This window comes from Oncorhynchus clarkii, chromosome 22 (assembly GCF_045791955.1).
Source record: "Oncorhynchus clarkii lewisi isolate Uvic-CL-2024 chromosome 22, UVic_Ocla_1.0, whole genome shotgun sequence".
Lineage (NCBI taxonomy): Eukaryota > Metazoa > Chordata > Actinopteri > Salmoniformes > Salmonidae > Oncorhynchus > Oncorhynchus clarkii.
This window is the reverse complement of record NC_092168.1, coordinates 53321977-53346851: the sequence shown is the minus strand read 5'-3', so window position 1 is coordinate 53346851 and position 24875 is coordinate 53321977. Positions and strand designations below refer to the sequence as shown.

At 43.1% G+C, this 24875-nt stretch overlaps 1 protein-coding gene across 4 annotated transcripts in view; it reads left to right on the top strand.

Annotated features, from left to right (window-relative positions):
• The window catches only part of LOC139381021 (disco-interacting protein 2 homolog A), a 207914-nt gene that overhangs the window by 125361 nt on the left and 57678 nt on the right, over window positions 1-24875 (top strand). For all 4 annotated transcript variants that reach the window (XM_071124256.1, XM_071124254.1, XM_071124253.1 and 1 more), the window contains 11 exons: window positions 1327-1420; window positions 2264-2383; window positions 3121-3235; window positions 10460-10599; window positions 14040-14176; window positions 14432-14512; window positions 17061-17188; window positions 19437-19551; window positions 19749-19950; window positions 22102-22211; window positions 22397-22477. In XM_071124256.1, the coding sequence (XP_070980357.1) occupies window positions 1327-1420; window positions 2264-2383; window positions 3121-3235; window positions 10460-10599; window positions 14040-14176; window positions 14432-14512; window positions 17061-17188; window positions 19437-19551; window positions 19749-19950; window positions 22102-22211; window positions 22397-22477 (1323 nt within the window). The remainder of the gene's footprint in view (window positions 1-1326; window positions 1421-2263; window positions 2384-3120; window positions 3236-10459; window positions 10600-14039; window positions 14177-14431; window positions 14513-17060; window positions 17189-19436; window positions 19552-19748; window positions 19951-22101; window positions 22212-22396; window positions 22478-24875) is intronic.

Below are 24875 nucleotides of genomic sequence, written 5' to 3'. Positions count from 1 at the left end.
TTAGTGGGTGACTTACTCAAGTAGTATTTTGGTGGGTGACTTTTACTCAAGTAGAAATGTAGTGGGTGACTATTACTCAAGTAGTAGGTTAGTGGGTGACTTTTACTCAAGTAGCAATTTAGTGGGTGACTATTACTCAAGTAGTAATTTAGTGGGTGACTTACTCAAGTAGTATTTTGGTGGGTGACTTTTACTCAAGTAGTAATTTAGTGGGTGACTATTACTCAAGTAGCAATTTAGTGGGTGACTTACTCAAGTAGTATTTTGGTGGGTGACTTTTACTCAAGTAGTATTTTGGTGGGTGACTTTTACTCAAGTAGTAATTTAGTGGGTGACTATTACTCAAGTAGTAATTTAGTGGGTGACTATTACTCAAGTAGTAATTTAGTGGGTGACTTTTACTCAAGTAGTAATTTAGTGGGTGACTATTACTCAAGTAGCAATTTAGTGGGTGACTTTTACTCAAGTAGTAATTTAGTGAGTGACTATTACTCAAGTAGTAATTTAGTGGCTGACTTTTACTCAAGTAGAAATGTAGTGGGTGACTATTACTCAAGTAGAAATTTAGTGGGTGACTTACTCAAGTAGTATTTTGGTGGGTGACTTTTACTCAAGTAGTATTTTGGTGGGTGACTTTTACTCAAGTAGTAATTTAGTGGGTGACTATTACTCAAGTAGTAATTTAGTGGGTGACTATTACTCAAGTAGTAATTTAGTGGGTGACTTTTACTCAAGTAGTAATTTAGTGGGTGACTATTACTCAAGTAGCAATTTAGTGGGTGACTTTTACTCAAGTAGTAATTTAGTGAGTGACTATTACTCAAGTAGTAATTTAGTGGCTGACTTTTACTCAAGTAGAAATGTAGTGGGTGACTATTACTCAAGTAGTAATTTAGTGGCTGACTTTTACTCAAGTAGAAATGTAGTGGGTGACTATTACTCAAGTAGAAATGTAGTGGGTGACTATTACTCAAGTAGTAATTTAGTGGGTGACTTTTACTCAAGTAGTAATTTAGTGGGTGACTCACTTTTACTTGTCATTTTCTATTAATTTATCTTTACTTTTACTCAAGTATGACTGTTGGGTACTTTTTCAACCACTACACACACACACACACACACACACACACACACACACACACACACACACACACGTACATGCCTGGGTTTGAAATGCTAGCAGGTACTGTTCAGACTAAAATGTGTGACATGACTTGCATTGTCAGTGTTCTCCTGACATGGTGTGTCATGGACACTGCAGAGACCAACCCCGGTAAATGCTGTCCCTATGTTCACCACCACCATGTTGTTGCTGCTGCCTGGCAGAGTGTGATGACCAGGATGCACGTGATCAGCATCCCTTACTCCCTGATGAAGGTCAACCCTCTCTCCTGGATTCAGAAGGTCCACACTTACAAAGGTGAGGAGGGGTCCATGTCCACACTTACAAAGGTGAGGAGGGGTCCATGTCCACACTTACGAAGGTGAGGAGGGGTCCAGGTCCACACTTACAAAGGTGAGGAGGGATCCAGGTCCACACTTACCTAGATGAGGAGGGGTCCAGGTTCACACTTACAAAGGTGAGGAGGGGCCCAGGTCCACACTTACAAAGGTGAGGAGGGGCCCAGGTTCACACTTACAAAGGTGAGGAGGGGTCCAGGTTCACACTTACCTAGATGAGGGGTCCAGGTTCACACTTACCTAGATGAGGGGTCCAGGTTCACACTTACAAAGGTGTGGAGGAGTCCAGGTCCACACTTACAAAGGTGAGGAGGGGCCCAGGTTCACACTTACAAAGGTGAGGAGGGGTCCAGGTTCACACTTACCTAGATGAGGGGTCCAGGTTCACACTTACAAAGGTGTGGAGGAGTCCAGGTCCACACTTACAAAGGTGAGGAGGGGTCCAGGTCCACACTTACAAAGGTGAGGAGGGGCCCAGGTCCACACTTACAAAGGTGAGGAGGGGTCCAGGTCCACACTTACTTAGATGAGGAGGGGGCCAGGTTCACACTTACCTAGATGAGGAAGGGTCCAGGTCCACATCCACACTTACAAAGGTGAGAAGGGGTCCAGGTCCACACTTACCTAGATGAGGAGGGGTCCAGGTTCACACTTACCTAGAAGAGGGGGGGTCCAGGTTCTGGTCAGTGTGTGTGTGTGATGTGTTTAGACAGTGTCTGTCTTCTGAGTCACTATGGTCAGTGAGTGAGTCTTCTCTTATTGTCTATCCTGCTGTGATTGGCTAAACACTGTGTCTCTGTAGCACGCGTAGCTGTGGTGAAGTCCAGAGATATGCACTGGTCCCTGTTGGCCCAGAGAGACCAGAGAGACATCAGCCTGAGCTCTCTGAGGATGCTCATTGTAACTGATGGAGCTAACCCCTGTAAGTCTAAACACTACAACATATACTGAACACAGTACTGTACACAACACATACTGATGGAGCTAACCCCTGTTAGTCTAAACACTATTACATATACTGTACACAGTACTGTACACAACACATACTGCCAATACGTACTCTCCTGCCAGTACACACTATACTGCCAGTACATACTATCCTGCCAGTACACACTATACTGCCAGTACATACTATCCTGCCAGTACACACCATACTGCCAGTAAATAATATACTGCCAGTACACACTGCCAGTACGTACTATACTGCCAGTACACACTGCCAGTACTATACTATACTGCCAGTACTATACTATACTGCCAGTACTATACTATACCTCCAGTACACACTGCCAGTATATACTATACTGCCAGTACACACTGCCAGTACACACTGCACTACCAATACACACTGCCAGTACATACTATACTGCCAGTACATACTATACTACCAATACACACTGCCAGTACATACTATACTACCAATACACACTGCCAGCACATACTAGACTGCCAGTACACACTGCCAGTGCATACTATACTGCCAGTACTATACTATACTACCAGTACACACTGCCAGTACATACTATACAATCAGTGCATACTGCCAGTACACACTGTTACTGAGCTCTGTAAGTCTTGACACTATAACGTACTGTATCACAAAACCTCTTAGTTTCCACACCTCAGGACTGATCTGATATTTTCTTTGTCTGTGAGCAGGGTCGATATCCTCGTGTGACGCCTTCCTGAACGTGTTCCAGGCACGTGGGCTACGTCCTGAAGTGATCTGTCCATGTGCCAGCTCTGCTGAGGGCATGACGGTCGCCATCCGAAGGTAGAACAGCACTACTACACCGAGCTATATTAAAACCTGTTACATCACACTACTACACCGAGCTATATTAAAACCTGTTACATCACACTACTACACCGAGCTATATTAAAACCTGTTACGTCACACTACTACACCGAGCTATATTAAAACCTGTTACATCACACTACTACACCGAGCTATATTAAAACCTGTTAGGTCACACTACTACACCGAGCTATATTAAAACCTGTTACATCACACTACTACACCGAGCTATATTAAAACCTGTTAGGTCACACTACTACACCGAGCTATATTAAAACCTGTTACGTCACACTACTACACCGAGCTATATTAAAACCTGTTACATCACACTACTACACCGAGCTATATTAAAACCTGTTACGTCACACTACTACACCGAGCTATATTAAAACCTGTTACGTCACACTACTACACCGAGCTATATTAAAACCTGTTACATCACACTACTACACCGAGCTATATTAAAACCTGTTACATCACACTACTACACTGAGCTATATTAAAACCTGTTACATCACACTACTACACCGAGCTATATTAAAACCTGTTACGTCACACTACTACACTGAGCTATATTAAAACCTGTTACGTCACACTACTACACCGAGCTATATTAAAACCTGTTACATCACACTACTACACCGAGCTATATTAAAACCTGTTACGTCACACTACTACACTGAGCTATATTAAAACCTGTTACATCACACTACTACACCGAGCTATATTAAAACCTGTTAGGTCACACTACTACACCGAGCTATATTAAAACCTGTTACGTCACACTACTACACCGAGCTATATTAAAACCTGTTACATCACACTACTACACCGAGCTATATTAAAACCTGTTACGTCACACTACTACACCGAGCTATATTAAAACCTGTTACATCACACTACTACACTGAGCTATATTAAAACCTGTTAGGTCACACTACTACACCGAGCTATATTAAAACCTGTTACGTCACACTACTACACCGAGCTATATTAAAACCTGTTACATCACACTACTACACCGAGCTATATTAAAACCTGTTACGTCACACTACTACACCGAGCTATATTAAAACCTGTTACATCACACTACTACACTGAGCTATATTAAAACCTGTTACATCACACTACTACACCGAGCTATATTAAAACCTGTTACATCACACTACTACACTGAGCTATATTAAAACCTGTTACATCACACTACTACACCGAGCTATATTAAAACCTGTTACATCACACTACTACACCGAGCTATATTAAAACCTGTTACATCACACTACTACACCGAGCTATATTAAAACCTGTTACATCACACTACTACACTGAGCTATATTAAAACCTGTTAGGTCACACTACTACACCGAGCTATATTAAAACCTGTTACGTCACACTACTACACCGAGCTATATTAAAACCTGTTACATCACACTACTACACTGAGCTATATTAAAACCTGTTACGTCACACTACTACACCGAGCTATATTAAAACCTGTTACATCACACTACTACACCGAGCTATATTAAAACCTGTTACATCACACTACTACACTGAGCTATATTAAAACCTGTTACATCACACTACTACACCGAGCTATATTAAAACCTGTTAGGTCACACTACTACACCGAGCTATATTAAAACCTGTTAGGTCACACTACTACACCGAGCTATATTAAAACCTGTTACATCACACTACTACACCGAGCTATATTAAAACCTGTTACATCACACTACTACACCGAGCTATATTAAAACCTGTTACATCACACTACTACACCGAGCTATATTAAAACCTGTTACATCACACTACTACACCGAGCTATATTAAAACCTGTTACATCACACTACTACACCGAGCTATATTAAAACCTGTTACATCACACTACTACACTGAGCTATATTAAAACCTGTTACATCACACTACTACACTGAGCTATATTAAAACCTGTTACATCACACTACTACACTGAGCTATATTAAAACCTGTTACATCACACTACTACACCGAGCTATATTAAAACCTGTTACGTCACACTACTACACCGAGCTATATTAAAACCTGTTACATCACACTACTACACCGAGCTATATTAAAACCTGTTACATCACACTACTACACTGAGCTATATTAAAACCTGTTACATCACACTACTACACTGAGCTATATTAAAACCTGTTACATCACACTACTACACCGAGCTATATTAAAACCTGTTACATCACACTACTACACTGAGCTATATTAAAACCTGTTACATCACACTACTACACTGAGCTATATTAAAACCTGTTACATCACACTACTACACTGAGCTATATTAAAACCTGTTACATCACACTACTACACCGAGCTATATTAAAACCTGTTACATCACACTACTACACTGAGCTATATTAAAACCTGTTACATCACACTACTACACTGAGCTATATTAAAACCTGTTACATCACACTACTACACTGAGCTATATTAAAACCTGTTACATCACACTACTACACCGAGCTATATTAAAACCTGTTACATCACACTACTACACCGAGCTATTTTAAAACCTGTTACATCACACTACTACACTGAGCTATATTAAAACCTGTTACATCACACTACTACACTGAGCTATATTAAAACCTGTTACATCACACTACTACACCGAGCTATATTAAAACCTGTTACATCACACTACTACACTGAGCTATATTAAAACCTGTTACATCACACTACTACACTGAGCTATATTAAAACCTGTTACATCACACTACTACACCGAGCTATATTAAAACCTGTTACATCACACTACTACACTGAGCTATATTAAAACCTGTTACATCACACTACTACACCGAGCTATATTAAAACCTGTTACATCACACTACTACACTGAGCTATATTAAAACCTGTTACATCACACTACTACACTGAGCTATATTAAAACCTGTTACATCACACTACTACACCGAGCTATATTAAAACCTGTTACATCACACTACTACACTGAGCTATATTAAAACCTGTTACATCACACTACTACACCGAGCTATATTAAAACCTGTTACATCACACTACTACACTGAGCTATATTAAAACCTGTTACATCACACTACTACACCGAGCTATATTAAAACCTGTTACATCACACTACTACACCGAGCTATATTAAAACCTGTTACATCACACTACTACACCGAGCTATATTAAAACCTGTTACATCACACTACTACGCTGAGCTATATTAAAACCTGTTACATCACACTACTACACCGAGCTATATTAAAACCTGTTACATCACACTACTACACTGAGCTATATTAAAACCTGTTACATCACACTACTACACTGAGCTATATTAAAACCTGTTACATCACACTACTACACTGAGCTATATTAAAACCTGTTACATCACACTACTACGCTGAGCTATATTAAAACCTGTTACATCACACTACTACACCAAGCTATATTAAAACCTGTTACATCACACTACTACACTGAGCTATATTAAAACCTGTTACATCACACTACTACACCAAGCTATATTAAAACCTGTTACATCACACTACTACGCTGAGCTATATTAAAACCTGTTACATCACACTACTACACCGAGCTATATTAAAACCTGTTACATCACACTACTACACTGAGCTATATTAAAACCTGTTACATCACACTACTACACTGAGCTATATTAAAACCTGTTACATCACACTACTACACTGAGCTATATTAAAACCTGTTACATCACACTACTACACTGAGCTATATTAAAACCTGTTACATCACACTACTACACCGAGCTATATTAAAACCTGTTACATCACACTACTACACTGAGCTATATTAAAACCTGTTACATCACACTACTACACTGAGCTATATTAAAACCTGTTACATCACACTACTACACTGAGCTATATTAAAACCTGTTACATCACACTACTACACTGAGCTATATTAAAACCTGTTATATCACACTACTACACTGAGCTATATTAAAACCTGTTACATCACACTACTACACTGAGCTATATTAAAACCTGTTACATCACACTACTACACTGAGCTATATTAAAACCTGTTACATCACACTACTACACTGAGCTATATTAAAACCTGTTACATCACACTACTACACTGAGCTATATTAAAACCTGTTACATCACACTACTACACTGAGCTATATTAAAACCTGTTACATCACACTACTACACTGAGCTATATTAAAACCTGTTACATCACACTACTACACTGAGCTATATTAAAACCTGTTACATCACACAGAGAATTCTGCCACTCCCAAAACAAAGGTTGCATTTGCAGCATCAGCAAAAAGACAAATAGAGTGAATGTCCTTCCTGGTTATTGTGTCTGTACATGATCCACAGCTAGGAGTTACCAGGTACCCTGCCTTCAGAAAGTGTTCATACCCCTTGACTTATTTCACATTATGTTGTTGTTTTATTTATTTTACCTTTATTTAACTAGGCAAATCAGTTAAGAACAAATTCTTATTTACGATGACGGCCTAGGAACAGTGGGTTAACTGCCTTGTTCAGGGGCAGAATGACAGATCTGTACCTTGTCAGCTCGGGGATTTGATCTAGCAACCTTTCGGTTAATGGCCCAACGCTCTAACCACTAGAATACCTGCCACCCCTTGTTACAACCGGAATTCAAAATTGATCAAATATTGTTTTTCTCACCCATCTGCAAACAATAACATTTAATGACAAAGTGAAAACATGTTTTTAGACATTTTTGCAAATATATTGAAAATGAAAAAATATGTATATCTAATTTACATAACTCTTCCCACCTCTGATTTCACCATGAGGCCAATGGTGACTTTAAAACAGTTGAATGGCTGTGATAGAAAACTGAGGATGGACCAACAACATAGTAGTTACTCCACAATACTAACCTAATTGACAGAGTGAAAAGATGGACGCTTTGCGTCAAGGCACTAAAGTAATACTGCAAAAAAAAAAAAAAAATGAATACAAAGTGTTATGTTTGGACAATACAACACATTACTGAGTACCACTCTTCAAATCTAATGTATATGTCACATACACATGGTTAGCAGATGTTAATGTGAGTGTAGCGAAATGCTTGTGCTTCTAGTTCCGATCGTGCAGTAATATCTAACAAGTAATCTAACAATTTTACAACTATCTTATACACACAAGTGTAAAGGAATGAATATGAATATGTACATAAAAATATATAAATGAGTGAAGGTACAGAACGGCATAGGCAAGATGCAGTAGATGGTATAGAGTACAGTATATACATATGAGATGAGTAATGTAGAGTATGTAAACATTATATGATTTATTGGGGCTAGTGATAAATTGTAATCGTTAAGGACTGGGGAGTTTTTCAGGAGAAAACAATTAATGAAATAGTGTCGTGACTATCATTAAGGTGATGACTGCTATTTATCGAATAATTACCTACTGCGTTTAATTAATACTCGATTCAATTAATCATGTAACAATTAACTCATTAGAAATGTGGGTGTAAGTCTCTGATTGTCCACAAAATGTCACACTGTCCTTCTTAGTTGTCTGTTTGCTTGCACTCGTTCTGGAAGAGTGGTCTCCTGAGGAAGGCTAATCAGCCGTGTCGATGATCCCATAGTGGTGATGACGACAATCTTTTGAAGAGAATAACCATATGGTCCTGCTTAAATTCACGTTCTTAGATACAGTCCTTAAGACAGTAACTCAACCGTAACATTGATTGTTAAGAGGTTGCTTTGTCTTCAGACACGCGTTTTGGGGTTGTGACTAACTGTAGACGTCAGCTGCAGCGCGTGGTCATTCTAGTCTGATATGTTCATTTTTAACTCAAACGCTTTATACCCTCGGGTAAAAAGGAGTGTTTACGTCTTGCTGACACGCTCTCTGGGTTCCCTGGGTTACAAGGCAAGATACCAACATTTACTATGATCTCATTAGAGAACTCAAAATACAATCTTATCGTCACAAAAACACTCTTAGTCCTGGATATTTTCTACACAACGTAAAGTATGTAAACATGATACACATTGTGAAAGCCCTTCAAGTTACAATGTTTTTGTTATAATGTCTTCATTTAATTTTTAATGACATCACAAAATAGACCATTTTCCACGTTCCATCTCATCAACATTCGAAGGATGAAATATATTGTCCTGGTGACCATTGTTTGATGTTGTAGTTTTGGGCTGTACACTCTTCATAAGGCACACAGACACTCCGATCACCCAAACTAGGCACCAAAAGGAATCGTCTGCTGCCTATGGTTTACGATCGAGTGAGGTGTCGTAAAACCCCAACATCCATCCCTCTTTCCCTCTGCGGGAGAGACAGAGCTGATCCACTGGATCCTTTTGGATCCTCACAGGAGAGTCATGACGGGAGCTAAGCACAGGCAAAATCCAATATGAAAACCTGGATAAGTCTGCAATGGAAATAGTCTGGGTGACCATTTGATTAGCTGTTCAGGAGTCTTATGGCTTGGGGGAAGAAGCTATTTAGGAGCCTCTTGGACCTAGTCTTGGTGCTTGGTACCGCTTGCCTTGCGATAGCAGAGAGAACAGTCTATGACTAGGGTGGCTGGAGTCTTTGACAATTTTATAGGGCCTTCCTCTGACACCGCCTGGTATAGAGTTCCTGGATGGCAGGAAGCTTGGCCCCAATGATGTACTGGGCCGTACGCACTACCCTCTGTAGTGCCTTACGGTCAGAGGCCGAGCAGTTGCCGTACCAGGCAGTGAGGCAACCAGTCAGGATGCGCTCGATGGTGCAGCTGTAGAACCTTTTGAGGATCTGAGGACCCATGCCAAATCTTTTCAGTCTCTTGAGGGGGAATAGGTTTTGTTGTGCCCTCTTCCCTGTATATAAATGTAAATACTTTGAGATATTTCTGTATTTCATTTTCAAGACATTTGTAAAAAATTCTGAAAACATGTTTTCACTTTGTCATTCTGGGGTATTGTGTGTAGATGGGTGAGAAAAACAAACACTTTAATCCATTTTGAATTCATGCTGTAACACAACCAAATGTGCAGTAAGTCAAGGGGTGTGAATACTTTCTGAAGGCACCATCTGTGTCTGTTTCCCCTCTAGAGTCAGGATCCCCTCTACCAGGGAAGGCAGTTCTGTTAGTTTACCTGTATAACCATACTGTATATAAATGTTGGTTCCTCAGACCTCCGGAGTCGGGCGTCCCTCCACCAGGGAAGGCAGTTCTGTCCATGAGTGGTCTGAGCCACAGTGTGATCCGGGTAGACACCGAGGAGAAGCTCTCTGTCCTCACAGTGCAGGACGTGGGCCAGGTCATGCCAGGCGGTACGTCCAGCTAGTACACATTCTTCAGCTCATACCGGGCGGTACATCCAGCTAGTACACATTCTACAGCTCATACCAGGCGGTACATCCAGCTAGTACACATTCTACAGCTCATACCAGGCGGTACATCCAGCTAGTACACATTCTACAGCTCATAACAGGTGGTACATCCAGCAAGTACACATTCTACAGTGTTTTTATAGATTTATATGGCTGCTCATAGAGAAAAGTCCTCAGAAGTCATAATTAATTATCATGTCCAGAAAAAAAAGAAAAAACTTAGCCTGTAACAAGGGCCTGTGGTTTTCCCTTTCAGGATCATCTGGTATGTATCTAGAAACATGGGCTCCAATAGGATACAGGAACGATACGTTTTAGTTTGAAATGATTTGGTTTGATTACAGAACAAATTGTTGCGATTGTTTGATTCGATTCGATGCACAACCATTTGTTGCGTAAACACATTAATTTTCCATTCTAAATGAATATCTGCAGCTTATGGAGCTCATGCGCTGGGCCTCTCTGAGCCGGGCCTCTCTGAGCTGACATGTGGGTGAGTGATGTATGTCTGGTGTGTACTATGTAGGCACCTGATCTGAGCCATAAAGAAGACCAGGCATCTACCCCCCCACTATCAGATTAGAGCCATAATGGAGACATCTACCACTATCAGATTAGAGCCATAATGGAGACATCTACCACCCCACTATCAGATTAGGAGGCAATGTAGCCTATGTTCTGTTTTTGTCCCCCCACATTGAATTCACCATCACTAATTAACTTGTCATTTATGCAGATGACTTGTTTGAGCTAGTCATGTATCAATATTTATAATTTACAAATTAGCGAATACACTGAGTGCACATAACATTAACACCTTCCTTATATTGAGTTGCCCCCCCCATATGCCCTCAGAACAGACTCAATTCGTCGGTGCATGGACTCTACACAGTGTTGAAGGCGTTCCACAGGGATGCTGGCCCATCTTGACTCCAATGCTTCCCACAGTTGTCAAGTTGGCTGGATGTCCTTTGGGTGGTGTACCATTCTAGATACACAGAGGAAACTGTTGAATGTGAAAAACCCAGAAGCGTTGCAGTTCTTGACACTCAAACCGGTGCACCTGGCACCTACTACCATTCCCTGTTCAAAGGCACTTAAATCTTTCATCTGATCCCAATTGAACTCTGAATGGCACACATACACAATCCAACTTCACAAAGTGATTGCTGTCATTATGAAATGATCAACTTTACCCTCGCATCTATGAAATGACTGTATACACTGATTGTTTTTAGCAAGGACTATTGCTGATGGTGAACCTGAACAATCAAAATAGAATCTACAGTAAGCCCTGTTCAGCAGGTAAAGCCCGTTCAGCAGGTAAAGCCTATTCAGCCCGTTCAGCAGGTAAAACCTAAAGAACGGCCTGTAACGGAGGAAAACCGAAAGAACGGCCTGTAACGGGGGAAAACCGAAAGAACGGCCTGTAACGGGGGAAAACCGAAAGAACGGCCTGTAACGGGGGAAAACCGAAAGAACATCTCCGGATTCCTACCGCAAGCTCTGAACCTTTTATACCGGATCATCGCAGCTGCTATCTGAGTGGCTACTCCTGGCTAACATCTCTGTCCCGAAGCAAGCACCCTCTTCAAAGGGGGAGACACTCTAGACCCAAACTGTTACATACCTATATCCATCCCGCCCGACTAGCATCAGTACTCTGGATGGTTCTGACCTAGAAGATGTGGACAACTACAAATACCTAGGTGCCTGGTTAGACTGTAAACTCTCCTTCGACTCACATTTAGCAACTCCAATCCAAAATTAAATCTAGAATTGGCTCTCTGTTTCACCACAAAGCATCCTTCACTCACGCCGCCAAACGTACCCTTGTAAAACTGACTATCCTACCGATCCTTGACTTCGTCGATGTAATTTACAAAATAGCCCCGAACACTCTACTCAGCAAACTGAGTCGTCTATAGCAGTGTCATCCGTTTTGTCACCAAAGCCCCATATACTGCCCACCACTGCTACCAAAGCCCCGCCTTATCTCAGCTCACTGGTCACCATAGCAGCACCCACCCGTAGTACGCACTCCAGCAGATATATTTCACTGGTCAACCCTAAAGCCAACACTTACTTTGGCTGCCTTTCCTTCCAGTTCTCTGCTGCTAATGACTGGGACAAATTGCAAAAAAACAAGGAAAATCCTAAAGAACTAAGCCTTTAACAAAGGACAAATCTTTTTTTTTATACAGCCTGTAACAACGGAAAAATCTAAAGAACGGCCTCGGCATCTGTAGGGGAATTGCAGCGATTGGACGAGACTGTAACTACCATTTGGATATCACAAAGTTGGGGAGAAAAAAGGGTAAAAGTACAACAAATTGTGAAAAACCTGATGAACAGCCTGGAACGAGGGGAAACACCTAATGAACAGCATAGAACGAGGGAAACACCTAATGAACAGCCTGGAACGAGGGAAACACTTAATGAACAGCTTGGAACGAGGGAAACACCTAATGAACAGCCTGGAACGAGGGAAACACTTAATGAACAGCCTGGAACGAGGGGAAACACTTAATGAACAGCTTGGAACGAGGGAAACACCTAATGAACAGCCTGGAACGAGGGAAACACTTAATGAACAGCCTGGAACGAGGGGAAACACCTAATGAACAGCCTGGAACGAGGGAAACACCTAATGAACAGCCTGGAACGAGGGGAAACACCTAATGAACAGCCTGGAACGAGGGAAAAACCTGATGAACAGCCTGGAACGAGGGGAAACACCTAATGAACAGCATGGAACAAGGGAAACACCTAATGAACAGCCTGGAACGAGGGAAAAACCTGATGAACAGCCTGGAACGAGGGAAACACCTAATGAACAGCATGGAACAAGGGAAACACCTAATGAACAGCATGGAACAAGGGAAACACCTAATGAACAGCCTGGAACAAGGGAAACACCTAATGAACAGCATGGAACAAGGGAAACACCTAATGAACAGCATGGAACAAGGGAAACACCTAATGAACAGCCTGGAACAAGGGAAACACCTAATGAACAGCCTGGAACGAGGGAAACACCTAATGAACAGCCTGGAACGAGGGAAAAACACTAAACAACTTAGCCTGTAACGAGGGAACACCTAAATAACTTAGCCTGTAACGAGGGGAACACCTAAATAACTTAGCCTGTAACGAGGGGAACACCTACATAACTTAGCCTGTAACGAGGGGAACACCTAAATAACTTAGCCTGTAACGAGGGGAACACCTAAATAACTTAGCCTGTAACGAGGGGAACACCTAAATAACTTAGCCTGTAACAGGGGCAGTTAGGAGAAACACGTTGTCCTATTGATTACAATGCTTTGTTTATTGATATCCAGTCAGTGTGTGTGATGTTATGACGTGTGTGTCCACAGCGCTGGTGTGTGTGGTACGTGTGGAGGGAACTCCGTATCTCTGCCAGACAGATGAGGTGGGGGAGATCTGTGTGAGTTCTGGGAGCACCGGCGTGGCATACTACGGCCTCCCGGGCATGACCAAGAACACATTCCAGGTTTGTACTGTGACTTGAACACTCATAATGATGTCACATTGTTACTGCAAAAGAGTGTGTTCGCAATAACTACATAAATTAATACTGAGTCGTGTGTACAGTCATGTTGCCTGTTCCAGACCATCCCAGTAACAGCATTAGGAGCAATGTGTTGTGTATAGTTCTGTTGTCTGTTCCAGACCATCTCGGTAACAGCATTAGGAGCTATGTGGTGTGTGTCTAGTGGTGTGTGTATAGTCCTGTTGCCTGTTCCAGACCATCCCAGTAAGAGCGTCAGGAGGTCCCATCAGTGGCAGACCCTTCACCAGGACGTCACTACTGGGCTTTGTAGGACCTGTGAGTTCACTGTTATCCGTTTCTAGGATCCTCACATTCCCAGCTGCTAGCATGATGTCTGCTAAATGTATCTGCTAGCATGATGTCTGCTAAATGTGTCTGCTAGCATGATGTCTGCTAAATGTATCTGCTAGCATGATGTCTGCTGGATGTGTCTGCTAGATGTGTCTGCTAGATGTGTCTGCTAGATGTGTCTGCTAGATGTATCTGCTAAATGTGTCTTCTAAATTTGTCTGCTAGCATGGTGTCTGCTAGCATGATGTCTGCTAAATTTACCTGCTAGCATGATATCTGCTAGCATGATGTCTGCTAAATGTGTCTGCTAGCAGGATGTCTGCTAAATGTGTCTCCTAAATGTGTCTGCTAGCATGGTGTCTACTAAATGTGTCTGCTAGCATGGTGTCTGCTAAATGTGTCTGCTAGCATGGTGTCTGCTAAATGTGTCTGCTACCATGATGTTTGCTAAATGTGTCTTCTAAATGTGTCTGCTAGCATGATATCTGCTAAATGTGTCTACTAGCATGATGTCTACTAGCATGATGTCTGCTAGCATGATGTCTGCTAAATGTCTGCTAAATGTGTCTGCTAGCATGGTGTCTGCTAAATGTGTCTGTTAGCATGATGTCTGCTAGCATGATGTCTGCTAAATGTGTCTGCTAGCATGATGTCTGCTAGCATGATGTCTGCTAAATGTGTCTGCTAGCATGGTGTCTTCTAAATGTGTCTGCTAGCATGGTGTCTTCTAAATGTGTCTGCTAGCATGATGTCGGCTAGCGTGATGTCTGCTAGCGTGATGTCTGCTAGCGTGATGTCTGCTAGCGTGATGTCTGCTAGCGTGATGTCTGCTAGCGTGATGTCTGCTAGCGTGATGTCTGCTAGCATGATGTCTGCTAGCATGATGTCTGCTAAATGTGTCTGCTAGCATGGTGTCTTCTAAATGTGTCTGCTAGCATGATGTCTGCTAGCATGATGTCTGCTAGCATGATGTCTGCTAAATGTGTCTGCTAGCATGGTGTCTTCTAAATGTGTCTGCTAGCATGATGTCTGCTAGCATGATGTCTGCTAGCATGACGTCTGCTAAATGTGTCTGCTAGCATGATGTCTGCCAGCATGATGTCTGCCAGCATGATGTCTGCTAAATGTGTCTGCTAGCATGGTGTCTTCTAAATGTGTCTGCTATCATGATGTCTGCTAGCATGACGTCTGCCCGCATGATGTCTGCCGGCATAATGTCTGCCAGCATGATGTCTGCCCGCATGATGTCTGCCGGCATAATGTCTGCCAGCATGATGTCTGCCGGCATGATGTCTGCCAGCATGATGTCTGCTAAATGTGTCTGCTAGCATGATGTCTGCTAAATGCGTCTGCTAGCATGATGTCTGCTAAATGTGTCTGCTAGCATGATGTCTGCTAAATGTGTCTGCCAGCATGATGTCTGCTAGCATGATGTCTGCTAGCATGACGTCTGCTAAATGTGTCTGCTAGCATGATGTCTGCCAGCATGATGTCTGCTAAATGTGTCTGCTAGCATGGTGTCTTCTAAATGTGTCTGCTATCATGATGTCTGCTAGCATGACGTCTGCCCGCATGATGTCTGCCGGCATAATGTCTGCCAGCATGATGTCTGCCGGCATGATGTCTGCCAGCATGATGTCTGCTAAATGTGTCTGCTAGCATGATGTCTGCTAAATGCGTCTGCTAGCATGATGTCTGCTAAATGTGTCTGCCGGCATGATGTCTGCCGGCATGATGTCTGCTAAATGTATCTCCTAGCATGACGTTTGCTAAATGCGTCTGCCGGCATGACGTCTGTTAAATGTGTCGGCTAGCGTGATGTGTCTGCTAGCATGTCTGCTAAATGTACACTATCGGTCAAACGTTTTCGAACACCTACTCATTCAAGAGTTTTTCTTTATTTTTACTATTTTCTACATTGTAGACATAAACTATAACATATATGGAATCATGTAGTAACCAAAAAACTGTTAAACAAATCAAAATATATTTTATATTTGAGATTCTTCAAATAGCCACTCTTTGCCTTGATGACAGCTTTGCACACTCTTGGCTTTCTCTCAACCAGCTTCACCTGGAATGATTTTCCAACCTATGCTGAGCACTTGTTGGCTGCTTTTCCTTCATTCTGCGGTCCGACTCATCCCAAACCATCTCAATTTGGTTGGGGGATTGTGGAGACCAGGTCATCTGATGCAGCTGTCATCAAGGCAAAGGGTGGCTACTTTGAAGAATCTCAATCTCTAGTTAGATTTTTTGGTTACTACATGATTCCCAATGTTTTACCGGTAGTGTATCTGCTAGCATGATGTCTGCTAAATGTAGCTGAATTCAGTAGATAATCATTTCACTGTTACTCTGTTTACTAAGCGTGACAAATAACATTTTATTTTACTTGACATACTGCTGGACCTGACCATCCATTTCACTGTTAGTCGACACCTGTTACCAAGCATGTGATAAATACATATTTTATTTTATTTGACAAGATGTGTTGGGCAGTGACTAACCACCCTGTGTGTGTGGTCTCCAGGACAACCTAGTGTTTATCGTGGGTAGAATGGACGGGCTGATGACGGTGTGTGGGCGGAGACACAACGCTGATGATGTGGTTGCCACGGCGCTGGCAGTGGAGCCCATGAAGTTTGTCTACAGGGGGAGGTGAGGAGGGAGGTTCTGTGTTCTAGGATAGCAGTGTTGTTGTTGTGTTCTAGGATAGCAGTGTTGTGTTCTAGGATAACACTGTTGTGGTGTTCTAGGATAGCAGTGTTCTCTGTTGTGTTGTTGTGTTCTAGGATAGCAGTGTTGTTGTTGTGTTCTAGGATAGCATTGTTGTGGTGTTCTAGGATAGCAGTGTTGTGGTGTTCTAGGATAGCAGTGTTGTGGTGTTCTAGGATAGCAGTGTTGTGGTGTTCTAGGATAGCAGTGTTGTGGTGTTCTAGGATAGCAGTGTTGTGGTGTTCTAGGATAGCAGTGGTGTTGTGGTGTTCTAGGATAGCAGTGTTGTTGTTGTTGTGGTGTTCTAGGATAGCAGTGTTGTTGTTGTGGTGTTCTAGGATTGCAGTGTTGTTGTTGTTGTGGTGTTCTAGGATTGCAGTGTTGTTGTTGTTGTGGTGTTCTAGGATTGCAGTGTTGTTGTTGTTGTGGTGTTCTAGGATAGCAGTGTTGTTGTTGTGGTGTTCTAGGATTGCAGTGTTGTTGTTGTTGTGGTGTTCTAGGATTGCAGTGTTGTTGTAGGATAGCAGTGTTGTTGGTGTTCTAGGATAGCAGTGTTGTTGTTCTAGGATAGCAGTGGTGTTGTTCTAGGATAGCAGTGGTGTTGTGGTGTTGTAGGATAGCAGTGTTGTTGTGGTGTTCTAGGTTAGCAGTGTTGTTGTGGGGTTCTAGGATAGCAGTGTTATTGTTGTGGGGTTCTAGGATAGCAGTGTTATTGTTGTGGTGTTCTATGATAGCAGTGTTATTGTTGTGGTGTTCTAGGATAGCAGTGTTGCTGTGGTGTTCTAGGATTGCAGTGTTGTGGTGTTCTAGGATAACACTGTTGTGGTGTTCTAGGATAGCAGTGTTATTGTTGTGGTGTTCTAGGATAGCAGTGTTATTGTTGTGGTGTTCTAGGATAGCAGTGTTGTGGTGTTCTAGGATAGCAGTGTTGTTGTGGTGTTCTAGGATAGCAGTGTTGTGTTCTAGGATAGCAGTGTTGTTGTGGTGTTCTAGGATTGCAGTGTTGTGGTGTTCTAGGATTGCAGTGTTGTGGTGTTCTAGGATAGCAGTGTTGTGGTGTTCTAGGATAGCAGTGTTGTGGTGTTCTAGGATAGCAGTGTTGTTGTTGTGTTCTAGGATAGCAGTGTTGTTGTTGTGGTGTTCTAGGATAGCAGTGTTATTGTTGTGGTGTTCTAGGATAGCAGTGTTGTGGTGTTCTAGGATAGCAGTGTTGTTGTGGTGTTCTAGGATAGCAGTGTTGTGTTCTAGGATAGCAGTGTTGTTGTGGTGTTCTAGGATTGCAGTGTTGTGGTGTTCTAGGATTGCAGTGTTGTGGTGTTCTAGGATAGCAGTGTTGTGGTGTTCTAGGATAGCAGTGTTGTTGTTGTGTTCTAGGATAGCAGTGTTGTTGTTGTGGTGTTCTAGGATAGCAGTGTTGTTGTTGTTGGTGTTCTAGGATAGCAGTGTTGTTGTTGTGGTGTTCTAGGATAGCAGTGTTGTTGTTGTGTTCTAGGATAGCAGTGTTGTTGTTGTGGTGTTCTAGGATAGCAGTGTTGTGTTCTAGGATAGCAGTGCTGTTGTGGTGTTCTAGGATTGCAGTGTTGTGGTGTTCTAGGATAGCAATGTTGTTGTGGTGTTCTAGGATTGCAGTGTTGTGGTGTTCTATGATAGCAGTGTTGTTGTGTTCTAGGATAGCAGTGTTGTTGTTGTTGTGGTCTAGGATAGCAGTGTTGTTGTTGTTGGTGTTCTAGGATAGCAGTGTTGTTGTGGTGTTCTAGGATAGCAGTGTTGTCGTGGTGTTCTAGGATTGCTGTTGTGGTGTTCTAGGATTGCAGTGTTGTTGTGGTGTTCTAGGATAGCAGTGTTGTTGGTTTTCTAGGATAGCAGTGTTGTAGGATAGCAGTGTTGTTGGTGTTGTTGGATATCAGTGTTGTTGTTGGATATCAGTGGTGGTGTTGTGTTATAGGATAGCAGTGTTGTTGTTGTAGGATAGCAGTGTTGTTGTTGTTGTAGGATAGCAGTGTTGTTGTTGTTGTGTTCTAGGATAGCAGTGGTGGTGTTGTTCTAGGATAGCAGTGGTGGTGTTCTAGGATAGCAGTGTTGTTGTGTTCTAAGATAGCAGTGTTGTTGTGATCTAGGATAGCAGTGTTGTTGTGATCTAGGATAGCAGTGTTGTTGTTCTAGGATAGCAGTGGTCTCTGTTGTGTTCTAGGATAGCAGTGTTCTCCGTCTCGGTTCTCCATGATGAGCGTATTGTAGTGGTGGCAGAACAGAGACCAGATGCTTCAGAGGAGGGCAGCTTCCAGTGGATGAGCCGCGTTCTACAGGTACAACACAGTGTATATACATCATGTATACAACACCTCTTCAAGTCCATTTAAAGCTGCATGATGTTCTGAGTCAAATCAATATAGTGGAACACACATCTAGTAACCCCTCCTGTCTGTCAGGCTGTATTTTCTACAGGCTATAGACAGTATTCACCAGGTGGTCCCTGTCAGCATGTCTATTGTATTTTCTACAGGCTATAGACAGTATTCACCAAGTGGGGGTGTACTGCCTAGCTCTGGTCCCTGCCAACACAATGCCCAAGGCTCCGCTGGGGGGGATCCATATCTCAGAGACCAAACAGAGGTTTCTGGAAGGAGCTCTCCACCCCTGCAACGTCCTCATGTGTCCTCACAGCTGTGTTACCAACCTGCCCAAACCACGGCAGAAACAACCAGGTAGGATGGAACTTTTCATTCAAGGCTCCAAAATGTGTCACTGGTTGTGCCCGAATGTTCTACAAGCCTACTGTTCAGGACCTACTGTTAGAACTATATACTGTTCAGGACCTACTGTTAGAACTACAGTTGAAGTCAGAAGTTTACATACACTTAGGTTGGAGTCATTAAAACTCATTTTTCAACTACCTCACAAATTTCTTGTTAACAAACTATAGTTTTGGCAAGTCGGTTAGGACATCTACTTTGTTCATGACACAGCAAATTTTTCCAACCATTGTTTACAGACAGATTATTTCACTTATTTTCCTGACACCACACTCCGAGGGCCTTCACCTCCTCCCTGTAGGCCGTCTCGTCGTTGTTGGTAGGGTCGTCTGCAAACTTAATGATTGAGTTGGAGGCGTGCATGGCCACGCAGTCATGGTTGAACAGGGAGTACAGGAGACGGCTGAGAATGCACCCTTGTGGGGCCCCAGTGTTGAGGATCAGCGGGGTGAAGATGTTGTTTCCCACCCTCACCACCTGGGGGCGGGCCGTCAAAGTCCAGGTCCCAGTTGCACAGGGCGGGGTCGAGACCCAGGGTCTCGAGCTTAATGACGAGTTTGGAGGGTACTATGGTGTTAAATGCTGAGCTGTTAAAGCCATGTCATGGCTTTAGAAGCTTCTGATAGGCTAATTGACATAATTTGAGTCAATTGGAGGTGTACCTGGGGATGTATTTCAAGGCCTACCTTCAAACTCAGTGCCTTTTTGCTTGACATCATGGAGAAATCAGCCAAGACCTCAGATAAAAAATTGTAGACCTCCACAAGCCTGGTTCATCCTTGGGAGCAATTTCCAAACGTCTGAAGGTACCACGTTCATCTGTACAATCAATAGTACGCAAGTATAAACACCATGGGACCACGCAGCCGTCATACCACTCAGGAAGTAGATGCGTTCTGTCTCCGAGAGATGAACATACTTTGGTGCGAAAAGTGCAAATCAATCCCAGAACAATAGCAAAGGACCTTGTGAAGATGCTGGAGGAAACCGGTACAAAAGTATTTATATGCACAGTAAAACGAGTCCTATATCGACAACCTGAAAGGCTGCTCAGCAAGGAAGAAGCCACTGCTCCAAAACTGCCATAAAAAATCCCAGACTACGATCTGCAACTGCACATGGGGACAAAGATCATACTTTTTGGAGACATGTCCTCTTGTCTGATGAAACAAAAATAGAACTGTTTGGAGGAAAAAGGGGGAGGCTTGCAAGCCGAAGAACACCATCCCAACCGTGAAGCACGGGGGTGGCAGTATCATGTTGTGGGGGTGCTTTGCTGCAGGAGGGACTGGTGCACTTCACAAAATAGATGGCTTCATGAGGAGGAAAATTATGTAGATATATTGAAGCAACATCTCAAGGCATCAGTTAAATCTTTGTCGCAAATGGGTCTTCCAAATGGACAATGACCCCAAGCATGCTTCCAAAGTTGTGGCAAAATGGCTTAAGGACAACAAAGTCAAGGTATTGGAGTGGCCATCACAAAGCCCTGACCTCAATCCTATAGAAAATGTGTGGGCAGAACTGAAAAAACATGTGCGAGCAAGAAGGCCTACAAACCTGTCTCAGTTACACCAGCTCTGTCAGGAGGAATGGGCCAAAATTCACCCAACTTATTGTTGGAAGCTTGTGGAAGGGTACCCGGAACGTTTGACCCAAGTTAAACAATTTAAAGGCAATGCTACCAAATACTAATTGAGTATATGTAAACTTCTGACCCACTGGGAATGTGATAAAAAAAAAAAAAATGAAATAAATCACTACAATTATTCTGACATTTCACATTCTTAAAATAAACTAACTGACCTAAGACATCATTTTTACTAGGATTAAATGTCAGGAATTTTGAAACTGAGTTTAAATGTATTTGGCTAAGGTGTATGGAAACTTCTGACTTCAACTGTATATACTGTTCAGAACCTACTGTTAGAACTACTAGACTGTTCAGAACCTACTGTAGAACTATATACTGGTAAAACTATCTACTGTTCAGAACCTATTGTTACTCCATTCAGGAGGAAACCAATATCAACATTCTGAGGTTGATGGACGGTGGTGGTGGTGAGGATGATGATTGTGGTGGTGGTGATGTGTGTTGGACAGAGGTGGGTCCTGCCTCTATGATCGTGGGGAACCTGGTAGCAGGGAAGAGGATTGCTCAGGCCTGTGGGAGAGACGTGGCTCAACTAGAGGACAATGACCAGGCACGTAAGGTACAGATCATGCCTCCTCACCTATCACCTTTCACCTGGACACACAGAGACATGTAAGGTACAGACCATTCCTCTTCACCTATCACCTGGGCACACAGGTAACTGCTGTTCTGTGTGTATACTGAGGGTCTCCTGGTTCTGTCTGTCTGTCTGTATACTGAGTATCTCCTGGTTGTCTCCAATAGTTCCTGTACATGCAGGATGTTCTCCAGTGGAGAGCCCAGGCCACACCTGACCATCCCCTGTTCCTGGTGCTCAACGCCAAGGTACCTGCTTTGTCTCTTCTCTGACAGATGCCAACACTTAACATAGGCATGGTGTCAATGTCTGCTCTGACAGTGTCCAACACTTACCATAGGCATGCTGTCAATGTCTGCTCTGACAGTGTCCAACACTTACCATAGGCATGCTGTCAATGTCTGCTCTGATAGCTGCCAACTCTTACCATAGGCATGCTGTCAATGTCTGCTCTGACAGCTGCCAACACTTACCATAGGCATGCTGTCAATGTCTGCTCTGACAGCTGCCAACACTTACCATAGACATGCTGTCAATGTCTGCTCTGACAGTGTCCAACTCTTACCATAGGCAAACTGTCAATGTCTGCTCTGACAGTGTCCAATTCTTACCATAGGCATGCTGTCAATGTCTGCTCTGACAGTGTCCAACTCTTACCATAGGCAAGCTGTCAATGGCTGCTCTGACAGCTGCCAACACTTACCATAGGCAAACTGTCAATGTCTGCTCTGACACAGCCAACACTTACCATAGGCAAGCTGTCAATCTCTGCTCTGACACAGCCAACTCTTACCGTAGGCAAGCTGTCAATGTCTGCTCTGACACAGCCAACACTTACCATAGGCAAACTGTCAATGTCTGCTCTGACACAGCCAACACTTACCATAGGCGTGCTGTCAATGTCTGCTCTGACACAGCCAGCACTTACCATAGGCAAGCTGTCAATGTCTTCTCTGACACAGCCAACACTTACCATAGGCATGCTGTCAATGTCTGCTCTGACACAGCCAACACTTACCATAGGCAAGCTGTCAATTTCTGCTCTGACAGTGTCCAACACTTACCATAGGCAAGCTGTCAATGTCTGCTCTGACAGTGTCCAACACTTACCATAGGCAAACTGTCAATGTCTGCTCTGACAGTGTCCAACACTTACCATAGGCAAACTGTCAATGTCTGCTCTGACACAGCCAGCACTTACCATAGGCAAACTGTCAATGTCTGCTCTGACAGTGTCCAACTCTTACCATAGGCAAACTGTCAATGTCTGCTCTGACACAGCCAACACTTACCATAGGCAAGCTGTCAATCTCTGCTCTGACAGTGTCCAACTCTTACCATAGGCAAGCTGTCAATGTCTGCTCTGACACAGCCAACACTTACCATAGGCAAACTGTCAATGTCTGCTCTGACACAGCCAACACTTACCATAGGCATGCTGTCAATGTCTGCTCTGACACAGCCAGCACTTACCATAGGCAAGCTGTCAATGTCTGCTCTGACACAGCCAACACTTACCGTAGGCAAGCTGTCAATGTCTTCTCTGACACAGCCAACACTTACCATAGGCAAACTGTCAATGTCTGCTCTGACACAGCCAACACTTACCATAGGCATGCTGTCAATGTCTGCTCTGACACAGCCAACTCTTACCGTAGGCAAGCTGTCAATGTCTGCTCTGACACAGCCAACACTTACCATAGGCATGCTGTCAATGTCTGCTCTGACACAGCCAACACTTACCATAGGCAAGCTGTCAATTTCTGCTCTGACAGTGTCCAACACTTACCATAGGCATGCTGTCAATGTCTGCTCTGACAGTGTCCAACACTTACCATAAGCAAACTGTCAATGTCTGCTCTGACACAGCCAGCACTTACCATAGGCAAACTGTCAATGTCTGCTCTGACAGTGTCCAACTCTTACCATAGGCAAGCTTTCAATGGCTGCTCTGACAGCTGCCAACACTTACCATAGGCAAACTGTCAATGTCTGCTCTGACACAGCCAACACTTACCATAGGCAAGCTGTCAATCTCTGCTCTGACACAGCCAACTCTTACCGTAGGCAAGCTGTCAATGTCTGCTCTGACACAGCCAACACTTACCATAGGCAAACTGTCAATGTCTGCTCTGACACAGCCAACACTTACCATAGGCATGCTGTCAATGTCTGCTCTGACACAGCCAGCACTTACCATAGGCAAGCTGTCAATGTCTGCTCTGACACAGCCAACACTTACCGTAGGCAAGCTGTCAATGTCTTCTCTGACACAGCCAACACTTACCATAGGCAAACTGTCAATGTCTGCTCTGACACAGCCAACACTTACCATAGGCATGCTGTCAATGTCTGCTCTGACACAGCCAACACTTACCATAGGCAAGCTGTCAATTTCTGCTCTGACAGTGTCCAACACTTACCATAGGCAAGCTGTCAATGTCTGCTCTGACAGTGTCCAACACTTACCATAGGCAAACTGTCAATGTCTGCTCTGACAGTGTCCAACTCTTACCATAGGCAAACTGTCAATGTCTGCTCTGACACAGCCAACACTTACCATAGGCAAGCTGTCAATCTCTGCTCTGACAGTGTCCAACTCTTACCATAGGCAAGCTGTTAATGTCTGCTCTGACACAGCCAACA